The sequence below is a fragment of the Trichoderma virens genome (genome assembly GCF_000170995.1).
Source record: "Trichoderma virens Gv29-8 chromosome Unknown TRIVIscaffold_91, whole genome shotgun sequence".
NCBI classification, from domain to species: Eukaryota; Fungi; Ascomycota; class Sordariomycetes; order Hypocreales; family Hypocreaceae; genus Trichoderma; species Trichoderma virens.
Window position 1 is genome coordinate 776961 of NW_014013658.1, and position 21147 is coordinate 798107.

The window sequence follows — 21147 nt, forward strand, 5'->3', positions numbered from 1 at the left end:
CGATATGAGAATGGACAAGGGTGGCGATGCCTTCATGGCGGGTGCACTTTTCCAGAATACCGCATTGTTGAAAGTTGCTTTGATGAATGCTGAGCTTGCGCCTCGCCTGTGGGCACAATGAGACAAGACGGCTAGCCACGCTCTCTCCAACAGTATTAATTTCCCTCCCTTAATTTTTTTTTTTGTTCTCCTTTGTCGGCGCTTGTTATGTACATAATATGGCATGCAAAAACCACATATATCATCTGTTAGTCATTTTCGAGGACTACCTCGTCGCAAGGGGAATCAGTTTTTGCCCAGCAGCTTCGTCCAGGGAGGAGGTGCATTATCTCTATAGGCTGGCTGCAGAAGGAATCTGTATTTCAGCATCCTATGCAAAGTACGCCATCCAAGAGGAAAAGCCGCTGGTTAAGACAACCATAGGGTAAGGCTCTCCTCGAAATCTTGATCGATCAGCATCACCTCCACGATTTCAATCCATCTGTTGAGCCAGATTTGGATCTTATCAATCTGGCACGGTGTCCCAGATTCGGCCAAGCGCAGTATGCATGTCTGCCTCAGGCATGAAGATTCAGATTGCAAAGGAAACTGTGTTCCGGTACTATTATGTAGGTATCTCCCCGGTATTTCTCCCTTGCCTTGAATGTCGCACTTCCTGTTATTCGGCATTTTGGTCTGCTATCCATTCAGTTTGCCAGTCTCAGTGAGAGCCGCTGCTTAAATAACTCATGTCTCTACTGCCTGCTCGCTATGCATCCAATACCTTTCCTTGCAATTCGTAGGATTCATTCGACCAACCAACTGTATGCAGGCCGATGCAACATGAAATTGATCATCCCATCGCTTGTACTTTTTGTTTGTGTGGAGCAGATTCAGCCCCACTTATTTAGCCATGTTTGGCTTTTCCCTTGCATTAGGAGCGGCGAAGCAATTGGATTCAGCTGATTAGAGGCGCCTTTTGGATTCCCGCCACGTGCCCTGGCCTCTAAATTCGAGAGAGGGCGAGGGCGACAGAGATCTGCCTACCTACCTACAGTGTGCTGACTTTTGAGATCCACGACAAAAGACAGCTCGATGGTAGTGTATCTAGCAGGGATCCCGTGTCATAATCTTGATACACGTACTCCGTAGAAGCGTAAGAAGAAGAACAGAAATAAGCGAGTAATAGCTGACTAGATGCACAAACATCTTGACTCGCCTTACTGTAAACTCCCCTTACCCCTGCTCAGTGCATAGCGCTGCACCTCCGCCGTCCAGTGCTTGGAATGGCCTGACGCTCAGGTGTTATGAGCCCACTAAACGCTGACCGTACAGCCTCTGCACCCACTACAGCAGGTTTCAGCGATTAGTGCAGCGCAGCCGCCTTCTCTCCCGGCAGCCGCACCCCCGTCGCTGGGAATTTCTCCGCATCATCACCAACCTACGGGCCTGAGTTCAGTGGACGCACTCCCTGTCCCACGCACCACGGCACAAGCACCGCATCTCGCACACCCACACCGAGCATCTCTACTTTGTACGTCGCGCGCCCTGCGAAACCAGCCAACTAAAAAAATACGGAAAAAATTCACAAGATCCTCCCGCTTGGTCGCATCGCGTCTGCGTTCGCCATCTGCCGCTCGATGGCCCAGCCGAGCTGAAACCACCCGCAATGTCAGACGTCGCCAGCGTCCCAGAGCCGTCGGAGGCGCTGAAGGAGCAGGTCAACGACCAGATCGAGTGCGCCAAGCAGCCCGCCTTCTTGCACTCGCCGCCCGATAGCAACGATGCCGGCAAGTCGGAGTCGAGCGACTCGGAGCTGAGCGACCTCGAGGACGAGCCGCCGCTGGAAGATGCGCCGATGTTCCCCCCGGATCTCGGCGTTGAGGACGACATTGGCGACATCCTGCCAGACCATTGGTCGTCTGGCAACGTGCCCGTCTTCAAGCCGACGATGGACCAGTTTAAGGATTTCAAGCGTTTCGTATGTCGACAGTCATTCGGGTCCCAATTGTCTTTGTCTGTTCCTTTGTCCGCTAACCGCCGAGCCTTACTCAAACAGATGACAAAAGTCGACAGCTATGGAATGAAGTCTGGTATTATCAAGGTGATCCCGCCAGACGAGTGGAGGGATGCGCAGCCCCCCCTGGACGATCTCGTAAAGCAGGTCCGAGTCCGCGAACCAATCAAGCAGGACATCATGGGGTCCAACGGAACCTACCGCCAAGTCAACATCCTCCATGGGCGATCCTACAACATACCGCAATGGAGGCAGCTTTGCGAACAGAGCGAGCATCAGCCTCCCGCCAGGCGTGGAGAGAGACGTGCAAATGCAGACAAGCCTAGGCCCACGCGAGCTCGCCCTGCTGCTCCCAAGGGTGCGAATGCCACTACTGCCACCGCCGCCGCCGCCACCCGGGGGGCTCGAGGGAGAGGACGACCGCCCAAGGGTAAGGGCAGGCAAAAGAAGAGTGAGGAGAGTCGGCCCATGACTCCCGTCTCGCCAAAGGTTGAGGCTGAAGGCGAAGGTGCAGAAGAGGAAGTGATGGACTCTATCGAAAAGGAGCTGGGCACTGAGGTGGACTATGAAGAGGAAGATGATCAACCTACCGTCCGCAGAATGGGTGGCGTTAGGCCTGCCAAGCCAAAGATTCAATCAACTTCGGCACGTCGAAAATTCAGCCGTCGAGAAGCCTCTGCTGTCATCGATGAGGCTGCCTTCAAGGATTTCGATTATCGGATGGACATCTCCGAGTACACACCCGAGCGCTGCGAAGAACTAGAGAGAGTGTATTGGAAAACCTTGACATATGCTCAACCACTATATGGCGCTGATCTAATGGGCACGCTTTTTGATGAAAGGACCGAGAATTGGAATCTGAACAAGTTACCCAACCTTCTGGATGTTCTCGGCACAAAGGTCCCCGGCGTCAATACGGCATATCTCTATCTTGGTATGTGGAAGGCGACGTTTGCGTGGCATCTCGAGGATGTCGATCTTTACAGTATCAACTATCTTCACTTTGGCGCTCCAAAGCAGTGGTACAGCATTTCTCAGGCCGACGCTCGACGATTTGAGACTGCCATGAAGAGCATCTGGCCCGCTGACGCCAAGGCCTGCGATCAGTTCCTCAGACACAAGGCTTTCCTCATCTCACCGCAACACTTGCAACAGCATTATGGCATCAAAGTCAACAAAGTTGTTTCATATCCCGGCGAGTTTGTCGTCACCTACCCCTATGGATATCATTCCGGCTATAATCTGGGATACAACTGCGCCGAGGCGGTCAACTTTGCTCTCGATTCCTGGCTTGAGATGGGAAAGATTGCCAAGAAGTGCGAATGTGCTCAGGCCCAAGACAGCGTATGGGTCAATGTCTATGAGATTGAACGTAAACTACGCGGAGAGGAGACTGAGTACGAAGAGACGGAAGAGGAAGATGATGAAGACGATGACGAAGACGACGACGAGCTTTCCGGACTTCCGACTCCTCCTGCTGGCCACGGCGTGAAATTCAAGGATGCGAACCGCAAGAGAAAGCGTGGCAAGGCAGACAAGGGGACCAAAGTCAAGGTCAAGAAGATTCGACTGCGGCTCAAGGTCAAGGTAGAGCCGCCTTGTTGCCTCTGCCCCAACGATGTCCCGAACCTGGAATTTCTGCCAACCGACGACGGCAGAAAAGCCCATCGTCTATGCGCTCTCTACATTCCCGAGACATACATCGATACAGTGGATGGCAAAGAAATCATCTCTAACGTTTCCGCCGTGCACAAGGATCGGTTAGATCTCAAATGCCTGTTCTGCCGATCGAAGCGCGGGGCGTGCTTCCAGTGTTCTCAGAAGAAATGCGCGAGGGCCTATCACGCAACGTGCGCTGCAGCTGCCGGAGTGTTTACGGAGGAGCAGGAGGTTCCCGTATTTGGTGAAGACGGGACGGAATACAAAGAGCAGGCCTTTGAGTTTAGCTGTCGCTTCCACCGCACCAAGCGCGATAGGAAGCTGGATGGTGATGCTTTGGAAGAAGACTCTCGCATTCTCAAGGCTGCAGAGGCCCTCCAAAAGGGAGACATCTGCCAGCTGCAATATCACAAGGGCGAAATCTTTGCCGGAATGGTGGTGGAAAATCGGCCAGACGAGCGAATGCTGCTAATCGACCTTGTTCCCAATGGCGACCGACTAGAGGTTGAGTGGAAATGGCTGCTGCTTCCAGATCCATCCGACTACCACCTACCCAAGGCGTCGGCCAATGCCATCCCATTGCCCTCTTCCCAAAAGGCAAAGGATAAGCTCAATGCCAAGCGCCATCAGGGCGATGACAAGCCACGAAAGGGCGATCCGTTTATTGAGGGAGACTATTCTTGGGCGGAGTTCCACACCAGTGAAGTCGCCATCCAGAAGGCCAAGGTCGATTTTAGCAAGCAAGACCAGATCTGGTATTATCTTGGAAAGCCTTCGACCGAGGCCAGAGCTCAGTATACCGAAGATCCGTCGAAACCACGGCACAACCCAAAGGGCAATTTCCTGGACACACTTCCGAAACCCCCCAAACCTGTGCCTGCGCGACCGGTATATCAGCAGAGAGCTTATGGAGTTCCTGGCCAATTCGCTCACACGGGTGTTTTTGCGGGCCACATGATGACGCCTACGAACGCTGCGGGCTTAGAAAGGCCATACGTCTACCAACCAAGAACCTCTATGGGCTATACTCACCAACTTCCCGGAACCTACTCATTCCAAGGGACTAACGCTGCTCCGCCTCATCCTCCTCCCGCTCACCATCAGTATCAACCATATCCAGGACAGCGATTTGACCATATGGCGAGACCAAACGTGATGCCTCAAACTCACGCACGACCGCCGCCACCCCTACCGCCACAGCCCCAATCTTCTTTCCCAGCATCATTGACGGCAAGGTCTTCGGCAACTCCCTCAAGTTATAGGACTGCTCCAGCTACCCAAGGCCCGCAGCAATATGGCAAACCCACTTGGCAAGTTCACTCGTCGGTATATCAAAAGTACCCTTTTTTCCAAGTAAATCACAATAGGTAAGACTCTTGATGGCTCGACAGTGTATGGTAACTTATTGCTAACTAAAATTTCACAGAGAGGCATCCAAATACCGAACCCCTTATTCGCCATGGGGCGGATTCACCAATGGTTACGAAGGCGATTTGAGAGCGCACCTGCTGTCAAATCAAAATGATCTTCTCCGGCGGGCATCTTTGACAGCAATGTCTCCAGTGAGCACCTCAGGGCCATACCAGGCCTCGCCTTCTAGAATTGCACCACACAGTGGCCCGGTTGTCTCCTCAGCACAGCAGACAGGGCCGTCAGCGCAACAAACGGCTTCCACGCTCCCTGCGCCAATATTAGGAACGGCTAGCCACCAATACCATCCGGCGATCAAAGCCCAGTATAGGAATCTGGTCCAGCCGCCCAGCAAGCCCAAGCCAACCCCAGCCCCCAAGTCGTACAAGGTTGGCTTACCCGCAGCTATCAGTTTGTCTCTGAAATCGACTAAATCCGCAATGCAGGTTCCGTCCAAACAATCTCCAGTGCCTTTACCAGCAAACTTCTTGGCCGCCATGACCTCGTCACCTGGTACTCCTGCGCCATCCTCTACTAAGAATTCGCCTCTTCCACCGGCAAGCCCCCAAGCCGCCTCTCCCAGCACAAAAGCCGCTGTGGCATCCTCACCACCACCTCCGCAAGAATCCGCAAACTCTGGAAGCTCAACGCCAAAAGCAGTACAACAACCTCAAAGGATATCCACAACTCCAGTACCACTCCCCAAGTTTTCAATGCCATACCAAGGAAATCCAGGGGCAAATCCAGGGGCACCTTTGTCTTCACTGGCCGTAGCCAAACCACCGAATATGCCGCAAGCTTCACATCCAGCTTCTTCGGCAGATAACAACCAAGGTGCAATTGTACCCAAAGGGCCGTCAGATACTCCCCAAGAGGCTGCAGCACCAATTATTGAAACTCCAAATGGCGCTTCCCATAATGTAATTCCAGACATGAAAATATCCGCAGCTTCAATAATGCCAACTATCACGACTAATAGACACGCTGGGGATGGCCAAAACCCTCAGTCCAGTCGCACGAAATATACAACACATCATCAACCCGAAGGGTTCCCAGACGTTCCGGGCTGCGAATCTATGGAGTTTGTCGAGCGAATGATGGAAAATCTGAGGAAAGCATCCCAGCGACGGCCTTCAAACTGAACAGAAAGCAAAAGTAAAAAGGACGGTATTCCAGTTTCACTTCTTTCATAACCCTGCGGCAGATGAATGGCGCTACTTTTCATACGCCTGTACAAAGTCTTCTTACTTTCTTCTTCTTCGTGCTTTTAGGGGGGAAGGTTTGGTCAGACAGATTATGATTTATCAAGGTTACGTAAACCACGTCTTAACGGTACAGTCGATGAAAATCAGGGATTTTTTTTGAGGGATCTTTTTAGGGGACATTTGTGTCCTTACTTTTTTTTTTTTTTTTTTTTTTTTTTTTTGCGTGTGTTGGAATTGCCGCCTGGCGTTGGAACGGGAGTAATTGGCGATTGACTCGAGGTTCTAGAAGAAATGGCATCGCTATGTTGGAAGCGGAGATTCGATGAGATGATTACTGCGGCTTGCTTTCTACGAGGGGAGAGTTACGGCGACGACGTAAATGTACTATTATATTACATACTGGAGGTAGTCCCACGACAATTAGGATTTTTTTGTAATTTTGAACTGTGTTTGGTGAAGGTTCGAGAATTTGAACGCCCCCCTGAACGAAGCTTGCCGCTGTTGGCGTCCAAGATACTTGCCTCAGTACCTAGGTATTTACGTGTAGGTGCCTTTAAGTCTTGAGTGTTCATTTTCTAATTTGGTCCAACGCCTCCAATGCATTTCCTACAAAGGTAGTGTAGCCACGGTGAATACAAGTGGTACGCCTGGGAGTGCCGATTCTTGTCAGTGGCCATGAAGTACATGCCCAAAGTTTCTATGTTTCCTGGGCAACATTTGGATTGGCTCTATCTACTAACCTTCACAAAACAGCCACCGGAGCAATCCGAAGATAAACATGCTCAGGCGCAAAGTTCGTCTGATGTTTAGCAGCTGTCGAACTAGTACATGTAGTAGGCACCCCTAGACTTCTCTATCGTAGGTAGTGCTACCTTGGAGGAGAGCGCAATTGAAGTCACTCTGTTGTTATTTGGTTGACTTTGCGTTTCTATTTAACCAGAGCCTCTCCCCATGTTGTTTGTTTTCTTCCACACCTTCTTCCCAACTTTTACATCGTGCTTGCCCAATCAATATTCTTCAACTCGACACTCGTCAGATCACATCACTTCACAAATTATCGACATCTGTGCTCACACATCTGTGCTCACATCTGTGTTCACATTTACGTGACTACACAAATTTCTACTATTTTCTTATCCTCCTTCTTCTGCTATACCAACTCCTGCAGGGAAATCAACATGTCCTCCAATCCCCTGAATCCTTGGTCGGACTCGGGGTCCCGTAGCACCTGGAATGAGAAAGACGAAATACTTTCAAATGTCCATTCGCGCACATTCACCTCAGACAAGTACCTTCGCGGCAGCACCCTGGGTCAGGGAGCCTGGTCTGTCGTCTATAAGGTCAAGAGGGTTTCAGATGGCAGGCTTTTTGCTGCCAAATCAGCTAGTGACGATAAACAGCTATACAATGAGATGAAGATGATTACCGAGTTCAGTCATGTGAGTATTCTGTTCTTCCTTTGAAACGATTTGTCTATTTTAGAGGACGTTCATAGAGAGATGCCCTTCTTTGTATTAATCCTAGCTAACCTCATCCTTTTTTTTTTTCCGCATCGTTTAGAACAATTTCCTCCAATTTATCGAGCTTCACCAGCAGGGTGATGCCGTTGGGGCTAAAATCCTCATCACCGAGCTTTGTGAAGGAGGAGACCTGAGCACGTATATCTGGCACGCTCCCGGCGGCATGGACATGGTGGAGATTGTCCTCGTTATCAGCCAAATGTCGGATGTGCTCGCCTTTCTCCATGGGATGAACTACTATCATTCCGACGTCAAGCCTAAAAACATTTTTATCCGGCGTTTCAACCCCATAGAGGTTGTTCTGGGCGATTGCGCAGACTGCCGCGTGCACGGCAGCGAGATCTATGGCGACAAGAAGGAAGAACTGCAGACGGGAACGCATAAATACTGGTCTCCAGACATGGCGGCGCATATCCCTCACGACGGCAGGGCAGACGACATGTGGGCTCTCGGAATCAGCGTGCTCAGCATGATGGTTCAGCTACCCCATATGAAACGCAGAAACAGAAATACCGTAAAGAAAGACGTGTGCAATTTCGTCGACGAGTGTGGCTACCACGCACAGTACCTCGAGGGACTGAATCCCGAAAACAGACTTGTGAAGCTCGCTTGCCAGATGCTGGTTTTTGATCCCGAATTCCGCATTACGGCGGCTGATTGCAATCAGCAAGCCATGGAGCTTTTGGAGCACTTGGATAAGGAGGGAGATGAGTCTAAGGGAAAGGGCACAGAGGGACTGGGAATTCAATCGCCACCGGATTTCAAGCCCGCCTCCTTCTAGTAACGGGTAGCTGGGTGGATTTATTTACGAGTGGTAGGAATTCAACCCCCCGAGGGTTTTACGCCCGTTTCCTTTTGGTAATGGGCAGCTGCATGGATTTATGTATGAATGGTATGAGAGGGAATGGGAAAGGGCACAGAGGACTGGGAATTCAACCCCCCGGGGGTTTCAAGCCCGTCTCCTTTTGGCAACGGGCAGCTGGATGGATTTATGTATGAATGGTGTGAGAGGGAATACGCTGGGACGGATATTGGTTGCTGGTTGATTTTCTGAGAATGAAAGAGTATGTGCTGTTTGGTCAGCCGTGCTGTTTTTTGGTGTATTTGGAGTTTTGCATGATATGGAATGTTTATGATGCAGGATGAATAAGGTGCAATTTATATAGTTAGGCTAGAAAATTGATTGGATTCACAAAATGCAGCTTAAAAGAATAAAATGCCGGAAGTATACCTCGTGATGGCTTCTTTTCCTTTTTCTGAACCCCCAGCTTAAAGCCCGTCTTGATCAATGAAGTTCACGAGAGTTGACGCCATCGCCTAAATCCCCGCAATCCCTTAGTCAGCCATCCGGGTTGTTTCCAGCAACAGCTCAAGCCGATGTCGCAACCGCATCATCATAAAACAATCCTTTTGGGAAATCCCTCGGGCTGCAAGGGCGCAGAAGGTTCATATCAATTACCACTGCATATCCGAGCCGCGTCTTTATTTTTACTTGTTTGTTACACGGCCAATTCCCGCGCCTTATCGTGGCTACAGCCGGCAATATCCAACTAAAGGGAGAGGGGAACACAAGTCCGTGACCCTCCATACGTTTCCTCTCTTTGTGTTTTTTTTCGCACGCCTAATCGATTGCATCACCGGCTACTTTAACCCATTTGAGAAAAGAAAGAAGGAAAAAAAGCGGGCGTTGCTTTTTCAATGTCGCTTTCTGCTCTGCGAGTGTCTTCTCTTGGTACCATTCGCAGTCGAGTCGTCTTCGCAGCTAGCAAAGCACCCGTGGCGCATAGCGCAGCTCTCACAAGATCTTATTCGGCCATGAGTGGCAGCTTCAAAGTAAAACCTGCGGCCAGAGTGTCTGGGCAGAAGCAGGATGTGTGGTAAGTGGACAGTACGGGGGGGTTCATGTGCATATGCCGTAAGATGGGCAAAAAGAGAGAGAGAGAGAGAGAACAAGTGCTGAGGCGAGAAAACGGCCAGGACCATCGTCAATGAGGCGGCAGCAGCCTCGCCCAAGCAGCCCATCGTAAACATGGGCCAGGGCTTCTTCGGTTACAACCCGCCGAAATTCATTCTCGATGCTGCCAAGGAGGCGCTGGATCGCGTCGACTGCAACCAGTACTCGCCCACCAAGGGCAGGCCGAGGCTAAAGAAGGCCATTGCCGATGCCTACTCGCCGTTCTGGGGGAGGAAGATCAACCCTGACACTGAGGTGACGATTACAACGGGAGCCAACGAGGGTGAGTTGACCGTCTTGCGTGGTTGCAGCCGAGCGAGCTGAGGCAGTCGATTCCTAACAGTGGTGTACGATTATAGGTATGCTTAGTGCGTTTATGGCTTTCATTGAGCCGGGCGACGAGGTCATCATCTTTGAGCCCTTCTTCGACCAGTACGTATCAAACATTTCACCGTAAACAGGGGTTATGGCTGTGAAATACTCACACAGAAGTGTAGGTACATTAGCAACATCGAAATGCCCGGCGGCAAGATTGTCTATGTACCCATGCACCCTCCCGCCACAGGCGCCACCAAGACCTCTTCAGCAGCCGACTGGACCATCGACTTTGACGAGCTGGAGAGAGCCATTACCCCCAAGACAAAGATGATTGTCCTCAACACCCCTCGTACGTCTACCCCTAGTAAAGGTATAATCATGGGCCCGAGCACTAATAATTCCTAGATAACCCCGTTGGCAAGGTCTTCTCCAAGGATGAGCTGCAAAAGATTGGTGACCTATGCGTCAAGAATAACATCATTATCCTCTCCGACGAGGTGTATGACCGCCTGTTCTACGTGCCTTTCACCAGAATCTCGACCTTGTCTCCTGAAATCGAGCAGCTGACTATCACGGTTGGCTCTGCCGGCAAGAACTTTTATGCCACGGGTTGGCGTGTTGGTACGGTGCTCATCCTGTGAATACTGACGAGTGTTCCTATGTGCTGATCTGATTTTGTAGGCTGGCTCATGGGCCCTGAACATCTCATTAAATATGTCTCTGCGGCACACACGCGGATCTGCTACTCGTCTGTCTCACCCCTGCAGGAAGCCTGTGCTGTTGGATTCGAAAAGGCCGAGGCTGAAGGTTTCTGGGACGATGCCATCCGCGACATGAAGGGCAAGATGGATCGTTTCAACGAGGTCTGGGACGAGCTTGGTCTACCTTACTCGGAGCCCGAAGGCGGCTACTTTGTTCTCGTCAACATGAACAAGGTCCAACTTCCAGAAGACTACCCTTTCCCGCCGCACGTTGCAAGCCGGCCGCGGGACTTTAAGCTGTCGTGGTTCTTGATCCAGGAGGTTGGCGTTGCTGCTATCCCACCGACTGAGTTCTACACGGATGAGAACGCGCACATGGCGGAGGATTACTTGCGGTTCGCAGTCTGCAAGGAAGACTCGATATTGGAGGAGGCGAAGAACAGGTTGAGGGGACTGAAGAAGTATATGAAATAAACGATTTTTTTTCTCAAGGATAAAGAGGTGGGATTTCAACGTCACTCAAAGCTGGGGTAATGAAGGGATGAGACAGCTTTGCGGAGTACTCCGGGGATGCTGGGTAAAATAGATTTTCCATTCCACATAGGAACATCAACGACGATACAAGTATGTACGATCACTCGAAGACCAGATCTTTTAGCTGTATCAATACTCCGTACAAGTAGTGTGAAAAGCCAAGGTGTAAAAAGTCAAGTAGCTAATCTTAGATACGACTACTCTCCGGTTATCATCTTTTGTGTCGCGTGTCCTTTGCTTTTTGTAAATAGTAATAGCGATTACGCAGGCCTTTTAATCTCACGGGTCTTTCTATCGTGGAAGTTGCCGATAGGTGGAGCAGCATCTCAGCAGCGGAGCCGGCCGAAGCGCGATTCCCCAGCGGGGTTCGATTGAGGGGTGAGACGGCGATCTATGAATTGGTACCTGGAATGATAGCGAAGGTGGGCAGTTTGGGACCTTTGTTTTTGCCTGTTTCGGCCATTTTGGTGGATTTATAATGCTTTGATTGAGATGATTGCAGTGTTGTAGAGCTGGTTTTGTATCAAAGGGTGTCATAACAAGTGTTGTCAACCCCGTGTAAGACACACTGTACACCATAGATGGGTGTCAAATGTGTAAGTGGGTGAGCGCCATGTGGCAATGCCAGACAAGAAATCAAGACATCATCAGCGGTTTAGCATCAAATGATCTATCGGCCCGTATACTAGTCTATCTACCAGTTCTGTTTGCCCCCAGAAAGTCAACTTATAGGAGATCAGTACAAGTATATAATCGACTTCAAGTAAGGCAGAGAGATAAGGCACTTGAACATGGACGGCTTATTCCACAGGGCTGGCGTCGGCTTTACGGGATTTGGAGTTCCGCCACGTGTCAAAGATTTAACTTTCCGGTATCTCACTGGGTTGCCCATTTTCGCACATCCTGGGGAAAGCCTGTATCACTCACATGTTTGCTATAACTGCACCTCTTATCTTATTACCCGTGCAATTAATACAGGTATTCTATACCCACTGGGCTAGTACCCGGGTGGGCTTATGCACAGACACTGGGTACTGCAGCGGAAAGTACGGGTACGGGTAGCCGTTGGGCTGAAGTGCGCAGGGGGCAATATCAGGTACCTACTAGCAGGTACCACCGCTTCTGCCCGCCAGCAACTTAAATGTTTCGTGTCGCCACTTGGTAGAACATTAGGCATACAGGCTGTGCTGTTTCCCTTTATCATCATCAATCTCAAGCGTGTTTGTGGCATCAGTTGCATCGGGTAATCCATCTGACCTGCATCTCTGTAATCTAGTCGCCTTCATCATCATCCTTCATCTTCTTCTCATTTTGCCATGTTCTAACCTCCTCTCACCTCCATCATCCACCATCACTATCGTTACTCCTCTTAAATCCGTCACAATATGGCACCCATTGCTATATCTCCCGAGCGGGACGGTCAGCTGGACTCGCTGGAGGATCTGACTGCCAAGTTCGACGACACAATCCGCTTCTATCTCAACGGGACCAAAGTCGTTCTCGACGACATCGATCCCGAGATCACAGTTCTCGAGTACCTGAGAGGCATTGGCCTGACTGGAACCAAACTGTACGAAATCCCTTGATGAGGTGACCCTGTCATCCTGGACCGTCTAGCTGACTCAGACCATCTAACAGCGGCTGTGGCGAGGGTGGGTGTGGTGCCTGCACCATTGTTGTAAGCCAGTATAACCCAACAACGAAACAAATCTATCACGCCAGTGTCAACGCCTGTCTGGCACCTCTTGTAAGTCTTGATGGCAAACATGTCGTCACCATTGAAGGGATCGGCAGCACCAAGAATCCGCATCCCACGCAAGAGCGGGTGGCGAAGTCACATGGAAGCCAGTGCGGTTTCTGCACCCCGGGTATTGTCATGAGTCTGTATGCTTTGTTGCGGAATAATGCCAACCCCACTCAACATGAGATGGAAGAAGCTTTCGACGGCAACCTGTGTCGGTGCACAGGGTACAGGTCTATTCTCGACGCGGCTCACACCTTTAGCATCGAGAACTCATGCGGCAAAGCCAAGACTAACGGCGGCGGAGGCTGTTGCATGGAGAATGGCAATGGCAAGCCCGAGGGAGGCTGCTGCATGGATAAAATGAACAATGACCAGCCTATCAAAAGATTCACTCCTCCAGGGTTTATCGAGTATAACCCTGATACCGAGCTCATCTTCCCCCCCGCTCTGAAGAAGCACCAGCTACGGCCCCTCGCTTTCGGCAATAAGCGAAAGAAGTGGTTCCGGCCTGTCACCCTGGATCAGCTTCTTCAGATCAAAAGTGTGCATCCCCAGGCCAAGATTATTGGCGGAAGCACCGAGACTCAGATCGAAATCAAGTTCAAGGCGCTGCAGTACCCCGTGTCGGTCTATGTCGGTGACATTGCCGAGTTGCGGCAGTACGAGTTCACGGAGGATCACCTCGAAATTGGCGGCAACGTAACTTTGACAGATTTTGAGCACATCTGCGAGGAAGCCATCAAACGTTATGGAAATGAAAGGTCGCAGGTGTTCCAAGGGATCCTCAAGCAATTGAAATACTTTGCTGGAAGGCAAATCAGAAACGTCGGGACTCCTGCCGGTAACCTGGTCACCGCTTCACCCATATCTGACCTGAACCCGGCCTTGTGGGGTGCCAATGCCGTTTTGGTGGCAAAGTCTGCGACGCAGGAGACGGAGATCCCCTTGTCACAGTTCTTCACAGGGTACCGAAGAACGGCGCTCGCCCAAGATGCCATCATTGCATCGCTCAGGATTCCCGTTACGGCGGCCAAGGGAGAATTCTATCGAGCTTATAAGCAAGCGAAGAGAAAGGATGACGACATTGCCATTGTGACCGCGGCACTCAGGGTGAAACTGGACGATGCTGGTGTTGTTACAGACTGTAACCTCATTTATGGCGGCATGGCTGCCATGACGGTCTCAGCAAAGACTGCGGCAGAGTACCTAGTTGGCAAGCGCCTCGCCGAGCTGGAGACACTTGAAGGTACCATGAGTGCTCTCGGAAAAGACTTTGACCTCCAGTTCAGCGTCCCTGGCGGTATGGCATCTTACCGAAAAGCGCTGGCCCTTGGCTTCTTCTATCGCTTCTACCACGATGTCCTTACCATCCTTAATGGGGAAAGCGAGCACGTTGACAAGGAGGCTATTGATGAAATCGAACGATCCATTTCAACCGGCCAGACCGATCCGTACACGGCTGCCGCATACGAACAGGAGATCACGGGCAAATCGAATCCTCATGTTGCTGCATTAAAGCAGACAACCGGTGAGGCCCAGTACACGGATGATATTCCTCCTATGAAGAACGAATTGTACGGGTGTTGGGTATTGTCAACCAGGGCACATGCAAAGATCATATCAATCGACTATTCCGCCGCACTCGACATGCCCGGCGTAGTTGACTATGTCGATAGCGGAGACATGCCTTCCCAAGCAGCCAACCGATTTGGACCGCCCAATTTCGATGAACTATTCTTCGCCGAGGGTGAAGTACTCACAGCTGGCCAGGCCATCGCCATGATCCTTGCCACATCGGCTTCCAAGGCCCAGGAAGCGGCCAGAGCTGTCAAGGTGGAATACGAAGATTTGCCAGCAGTCCTGACGATCGAAGAAGCCATCCAGCAAGATAGCTTCCATCCTTGCTATCGTGAGATCAAGACTGGAGACTCTGAAGAAGCTTTCAAAAACTGCGACCATGTCTTCACAGGTACCGCACGAATGGGTGGCCAAGAGCACTTTTATCTTGAAACCAACGCATGTGTCGTCGTTCCCAGTCCAGAAGACGGAGCAATGGAGATTTTTGCCAGCACACAGAATCCAACTGAGACGTAAGCCCTTTGCATATACCTCTTCTCCACGCTTGTTCCATTAACTAACCATGCTCTTTATAGACAAACATTTGCCGCTCGTGTCTGCAATGTACCGGCAAATAAAGTTGTCGTCCGTGTCAAGAGATTGGGAGGCGGCTTTGGTGGCAAGGAGACCCGATCCATCATCCTCAGCTCAGCCGTAGCTCTCGCGGCTAAGAAGGTCAAGAGGCCAGTCCGCTGCATGTTGACACGCGAGGAAGACATGCTCACCATGGGGCAAAGACATCCTTTCCTCGGAAAGTACAAGATTGGTTTCAACAAGGATGGAAAGATTCAGGCTCTAGATGTCGACATCTTCAACAATGCCGGTTGGACTTTTGATCTCAGCACGGCAGTGCTTGAACGAGCAATAACGCACGTCGATGGATGCTACCGCATTCCCAATACACACATCCGCGGCCGCGTTTGCAAGACCAACACCGTCTCCAACACAGCGTTCCGCGGCTTCGGCGGCCCTCAGGGCATGTTCATCATTGAGACTTGTATGGAAGAGGCCGCGGACCGCTTGGGCATTCCCATCGACAAGTTACGGGAAATCAACTTTTACAAGCCCCTCGAGCCAACACACTTCAACCAGCCCGTTACGGATTGGCATGTTCCACTCATGTACAAGCAAGTACAGGAGGAGAGCAACTACCAAGAGCGCAAGGCTGCCATCTCTCGGTTCAACGAGACTCACAAGTGGCGCAAGAGGGGAATATCCCTGATTCCCACCAAGTTTGGAATTTCGTTCACGGCTCTCTTCCTCAACCAGGCGGGAGCGCTGGTACACATCTACCACGATGGTTCTATCTTGGTAGCTCATGGAGGTACGGAGATGGGCCAAGGACTTCACACCAAGATGACCCAGATTGCCGCACAAGCTCTCAAGGTTCCTCTGGATAACGTCTTCATCTCGGAGACTGCCACCAACACAGTCGCCAATACCTCATCGACGGCAGCGTCAGCGTCCTCCGACCTTAACGGGTATGCGATTTTCAACGCCTGCGAACAGCTCAACGAACGGCTGGCTCCTTACCGAGAGAAGCTCGGCCCACAAGCAACGATGGAGGAGCTGGCCCATGCAGCCTATTTCGATCGCGTCAATCTGTCCGCCCAGGGCTTCTACAAGACTCCAGAGATTGGGTACACCTGGGGTGAGAATAAGGGAAAGATGTACTTTTATTTCACACAGGGAGTTGCTGCCGCAGAGGTTGAAATTGATGTTCTGACCGGCTCGTCGACCTGCCTCCGAGCAGACATCAAGATGGATATCGGCCAGTCCATCAACCCAGCAATCGACTATGGCCAAATCCAGGGTGCGTTTATGCAAGGTTTTGGACTCTTCACCATGGAAGAGTCGCTGTGGTTACGAAACGGCCCAATGGCTGGCAACCTATTCACTCGCGGACCTGGAGCGTATAAGATTCCTGGCTTCCGTGACATTCCTCAGGAGTTCAACGTGACGCTCCTCAAGGACGTTGAGTGGAAGGATTTGCGTACGATTCAGCGCAGCAGAGGTGTCGGCGAGCCTCCGCTCTTCATGGGCAGCTCCGTCTTCTTTGCCATCCGACATGCACTCAAGGCGGCGAGGAAGGACGCTGGCGTCGAAGCCAAGGTTGGGGAGGATGACAGCGAGGGCCTCCTTAGGCTGGAGAGCCCAGCAACGCCTGAGAGGATCAGGTTGATGTGCGAAGATGAAATCATGAGAAAGGCCCGAGTGGTTCCCAAGGAGGGCGAGAAGAGCTTCTTTGTGGCTATATGAAGCTCATGCAGCTTGGACGACTTACGACTGGTTTATTGCTATGATTTCTTTGCTTGTTGGTCCATTTAGCCGGTTAGCAGTTGGAGGACACTGCGGTTCAGGTCATGCCATTTCACTTCATTTCTTTTCATCTGGCTTGACATCATGTCATCTCATGTCTGTAGCGGGCTTGTGATTAGCGTTGGATCAATATCAATTCATGAGCCATGCCTGATGAGTCCCCAACGCCGTTCCGTAATCCTCCGCTCGGCCTCGAAAAATACAAGAGGCATTAGGTAATGTCGTTAGCGCGCTGGAAGATGCCATCCCGTGATATTCCGACATGCGCGAAAGCCATTCGGGCAGAAGGCACCTCATGGCAGCCTCTTTTAACCGCCGAGCCGGGCTTTTTCTGACGGGCACGGGTCTCAGGTCGGGAAGCAGCTGCGATTCGGGGGCCGAGATGCGACGGTTTCACACGGTTTTGCAGGGGTTTCTCATTTGCTCATGGTTTGTTCGGATTTCTGTTCCCGGCCCAAGCCTGTAGTTCCCGAGGTCCTGCATGTGCAATGTGTGAAATGTGTGGATGTGGCTCGGGATGAGCGAATGGGCATCCGTTTTCGGGGCCGGTGGCTTAGACCGGCGCGGAATATGGCGATCTTTTTTTAGGTGTAGGGTAAATGGAGATGTGTATATTTTGGGAGGTTTGAGAGGGTGAGAGGTGAGGTGGGATGAGATGAGATGGGATGAGATGAGACGGTGTTGGGTCTTTTATTTTCGTTTCGTTTCGTTTTGTTGCTGGCTATTGTTCTCTGTGGCGGTTGTGTAGGTGCTGTAAATGTAAAAGTCTAATCACAGGGCCCAATCAGCATGCGGGGAATAAAGGTGACGTGACAGGCACCAACAGCCCAGAAACGAGGCTATTCCGAATGCTAGGTTGTGTGTGTGTATGAGTTGTGGTGTGCAGCGAATGGGCTCTTGGGCGATATTAAGCCCCCCTCCTCCATGCTACAGACGGTTACAGGCGCCGTTACAGGCGCTGCACAGTGGCCCAGGACCGCTGTAGCAGCCATTTGATCCATGAAATCCTTCTGGCGCAGGTACCCAAGAGCCCGGCTTAGCGCTTCCCGCCAAGGCGAAAAGGCTCGGTCCACTGGCCCAGGTCCCCACCAAAAGGGAGGGCCCAGCTGAACTTGCCGGTGCCTCAAAGCAGCACTTGCGCTTCCTGCTGATGCGTTTTTGCCCTCGTGCTCAACTCCAATCTTGTTTTGCAGGCCAAACTCTGCCTCTGCATCCCATTCCTGCCTGGCAGAACCCGCGCCCGGCCCTGATTCCGCCTCCCCAAAGCGACAGAGACACGATCCCCGGCCACGGCCAGAGACGGGCGAGTATCTGGCCCTCACACGACCTCGTTTGCGCGGGCGAAGAGAGACGGGGGAGACCCGGCCTGCGCTGCTTCTGCTGCTTCTGCGTCGGGGGCAAAGGGCTGCACAGCTTCGGGCATGCTGGTTGCGCCATCGGAAGGCGTCTGAGCGAGCCGGAAAGCTGGGACGATTCCCGTTCGATGATCTGCAATCTGGACGTTTGCGTAACCCTTCCCGAGGCAGACAGATCCAATGGGAGACCGAGCAATCGGGAGATGAGAGAATAGAGAGAGAGAGAGAGAGACGGAAGAAAAACAACGGGACTGGAAAAGGAGGCCAAGGGGAAAGCTTGAGCGCGCACAGCAGCAATGAGCGAGCGGAAGGCTACCGGTGCTACGGCCACTACCACTACCACTACTACCACCACCACCACCACATCGCCGGGTGCGATGGATGCCAAGGGCACCAAGGTGGTGGAGCGAAGCAAGATGGCGGCCAAGGGCGAGGCGGCCGAGCGCGACAAGGACCATGAGGGCCGTGGCGCTGGCAAGAACCCCAAGAAGAGACGCAAGGTTAACCATGGTACGCAGAACTTGCTTGAAACCCTCCCTGAGAGAGCCGAGGGCACAAATGATCGCAGTGCAGTTGTTGTGCCGCGGTTCATGCCCTCTGCCCTCCCCTATTCCCCCCTTTCTCCCCCATTGTTCAGTTCAATTCATTCGGCCAGTGACCTTGGAAGCGCAAGTGTCGAGTGTGTATGCAGCATGGACTAACGATTAGCTGCGTGTCTCTCCCTCTACCGTTGCAGCTTGCGTGTATTGTCGCAGATCTGTAAGTCTGGCCCACTTTGGAAAAAGGAGAAGATCCCATACACCGTCTGGAGGAGGGAGCAAAAGAAGAAGAGACAAGGAACGAAAGAAAGAAAGAAGACGACGTCTTTGACATCCATTGCTCCACCCCTTATTCGTAAATTCAAGAGCTTGTGGCTGACTGATTCAATTTGATGCGAGTAGCACATGACATGCGATCTCGTAAGTACATCCACCACACGGCGTCTATCCTGCTTCTCCTCTGCGGCAGCCTCACGGATGGGTCCAGACCCTCCTGCTTCTGCCCACCTCTTCCCTTGCTTAATATTGTGGACGTGCTAATGCCGTGGACAGGAGCGGCCATGTACGAGATGCATTAAGCGAAATATTGGCCATCTATGTCACGATGAGCCCCGCGAGTCAGATCCTAAGAAGAAGACGGTTGTTAGCAAAACCGCATCTACAGCGTCCGTAGATGACTCGGACACCTTGTCCCAGTCTGACTTGGGCCATAGCTCCATATCCAGCGCCATGGGCCCTCCCCCGACCTTCGATGGCGCGAGACAGAGGGCCAACTCGGCCATCGGGGCTGGAGGCGTTCTTGGGCAGGCTAATCCATTGTCCCTTGTGCAACCCGACGCTTCGTCAGGCCTGCAGGCTAACGCGTTGAATAACAATGGTAACGCGAATCAATGTAAGCTCTGCCAAAAGGAGAAACGACCCCTCCCCAATCGGCTCCTCAGCTCGCCTTCGTCTTTCTCCGATATTACCCCAGTATCCCCCGGTCACCAACATGATGCTCTGGATGGCTAACGATGGAGTAGTTACCGGCTTCTCGGACGCTTGGTTGACCGCACAAAACTACCATGATATGAATACTTATAACCCCAACTACATGATCGGAGCCGACGTCACTCATGAGTTTAACTTGCTCAACGACTTTTTGCACAACAGCATTCTTGACGAGGGTGGCGTCGAATCCCAACAGAATTCGGCTTTCAATCGGCCAGGAGGTCCATCAGAAATGCTCTCCGGCTTTGGCAACAGCAATGGATTGGCGGGCGGCGGCTCTGTATCAGCTGGCCACATGCCAGGGTCCATGCTGCCTCCTTCAAACTTTGATAGCAAGTCAATGACTCGATCTGACAAGGAAAAGACTCGAGAATACTACCTCCAGGCAGCCGATCCTTCTGGGAACGACAACCCAGAAGAGCGCATGTCTCGCGTGCTCAAGGCCAAATACGATGCCGGTCTGCTCAAGCCGTTCAACTACATTAAAGGGTATGCACGGCTGGGTAAGTACTTGGACGGGCACATCGCGTCCACATCTAAGCAGAAGATCTTGCGGACCATCAACCAGTTCCGACCCAAGTTCAGGGAAAAGGCACAAGGGTTGACGGACATGCAGCTGGTGTACGTGGAGATGTGGTTTGAGAAACAGTTGATGGACTACGACCGAGTGTTTGCAAGTATGGCTGTGCCGGCGTGTTGCTGGAGACGGACTGGAGAGATCTTCCGAGGCAACAAGGAGATGGCCGAGTTGATCAATGTGCCAGTGGATCAGCTGCGAGATGTTAGTACCTCCTTCTACCCGTTCTGCTCAGCTCTACGCAATGAATGCACGACGCGCTAACTGATGTGATTCCCCTTAGGGCAAGATTGCACTTCACGAGATCCTTACCGAGGAGTCGATGGTGCGGTACTGGGAGGAGTTTGGTACCATCGCCTTCGACCCAGCGCACGATACATTGTTAACGGCATGCTCACTGAAGAATCCCAGTGATTCGTCGGACCATCCCATCGTCAAGTGCTGCTTCTCCTTTACTATCCGCCGTGATGAACATAAGCTGTGAGTTTTACCCGCTCTGAATATCTTTTACTCTATTTACTCCGTGGAAGAAGCAAGAGAGACTGACTCGGAGGAATTTTCGACAGACCTGCGCTGATTGTCGGCAATTTTTTACCGCATGACCCCCCTGTACAGTGAAATACTTTTTAATATCAGTCTGATAAAAGAAACAAAAGAAAAAAGGAAAGAAAGGAAAAAAAATTCACGTATCGCTTTTGTGAGTTTTTAG

General features: G+C 51.6%; 5 protein-coding genes across 5 annotated transcripts; all 5 read left to right on the forward strand.

The window, feature by feature from the left end:
• Nucleotides 1-1648: 1648 nt before the first annotated feature.
• TRIVIDRAFT_163714 (uncharacterized protein) lies at nt 1649-6207 on the forward strand (the record flags this gene model as incomplete). Its single annotated transcript, XM_014094758.1, has 4 exons — nt 1649-1960; nt 2039-5022; nt 5082-5661; nt 5941-6207. 4 exons carry the CDS (start codon nt 1649-1651, stop codon nt 6205-6207), a joined length of 4143 nt encoding a protein of 1380 aa, XP_013950233.1.
• A 1241-nt stretch (nt 6208-7448) lies between these two features.
• On the forward strand, nt 7449-8571 carry TRIVIDRAFT_39175 (uncharacterized protein; the record flags this gene model as incomplete). Its single annotated transcript, XM_014094759.1, has 3 exons — nt 7449-7709; nt 7831-8115; nt 8161-8571. 3 exons carry the CDS (start codon nt 7449-7451, stop codon nt 8569-8571), a joined length of 957 nt encoding a protein of 318 aa, XP_013950234.1.
• A 1034-nt stretch (nt 8572-9605) lies between these two features.
• TRIVIDRAFT_74871 (uncharacterized protein) lies at nt 9606-11255 on the forward strand (the record flags this gene model as incomplete). The annotated part of the gene is made up of 6 exons (XM_014094760.1): nt 9606-9667; nt 9768-10027; nt 10104-10176; nt 10242-10411; nt 10468-10683; nt 10744-11255. The coding sequence occupies 6 exons, from the start codon at nt 9606-9608 to the stop codon at nt 11235-11237; spliced, it is 1275 nt and encodes a 424-aa protein (XP_013950235.1).
• Nucleotides 11256-12682: 1427 nt separating this feature from the next.
• Nucleotides 12683-16917, forward strand: TRIVIDRAFT_40214 (uncharacterized protein; the record flags this gene model as incomplete). Its single annotated transcript, XM_014094761.1, has 3 exons — nt 12683-12867; nt 12936-15131; nt 15195-16917. 3 exons carry the CDS (start codon nt 12683-12685, stop codon nt 16915-16917), a joined length of 4104 nt encoding a protein of 1367 aa, XP_013950236.1.
• A 1831-nt stretch (nt 16918-18748) lies between these two features.
• On the forward strand, nt 18749-21056 carry TRIVIDRAFT_163283 (uncharacterized protein; the record flags this gene model as incomplete). The annotated part of the gene is made up of 7 exons (XM_014094762.1): nt 18749-18842; nt 19069-19091; nt 19274-19291; nt 19424-19763; nt 19894-20642; nt 20722-20918; nt 21005-21056. 7 exons carry the CDS (start codon nt 18749-18751, stop codon nt 21054-21056), a joined length of 1473 nt encoding a protein of 490 aa, XP_013950237.1.
• Nucleotides 21057-21147: the final 91 nt, after the last annotated feature.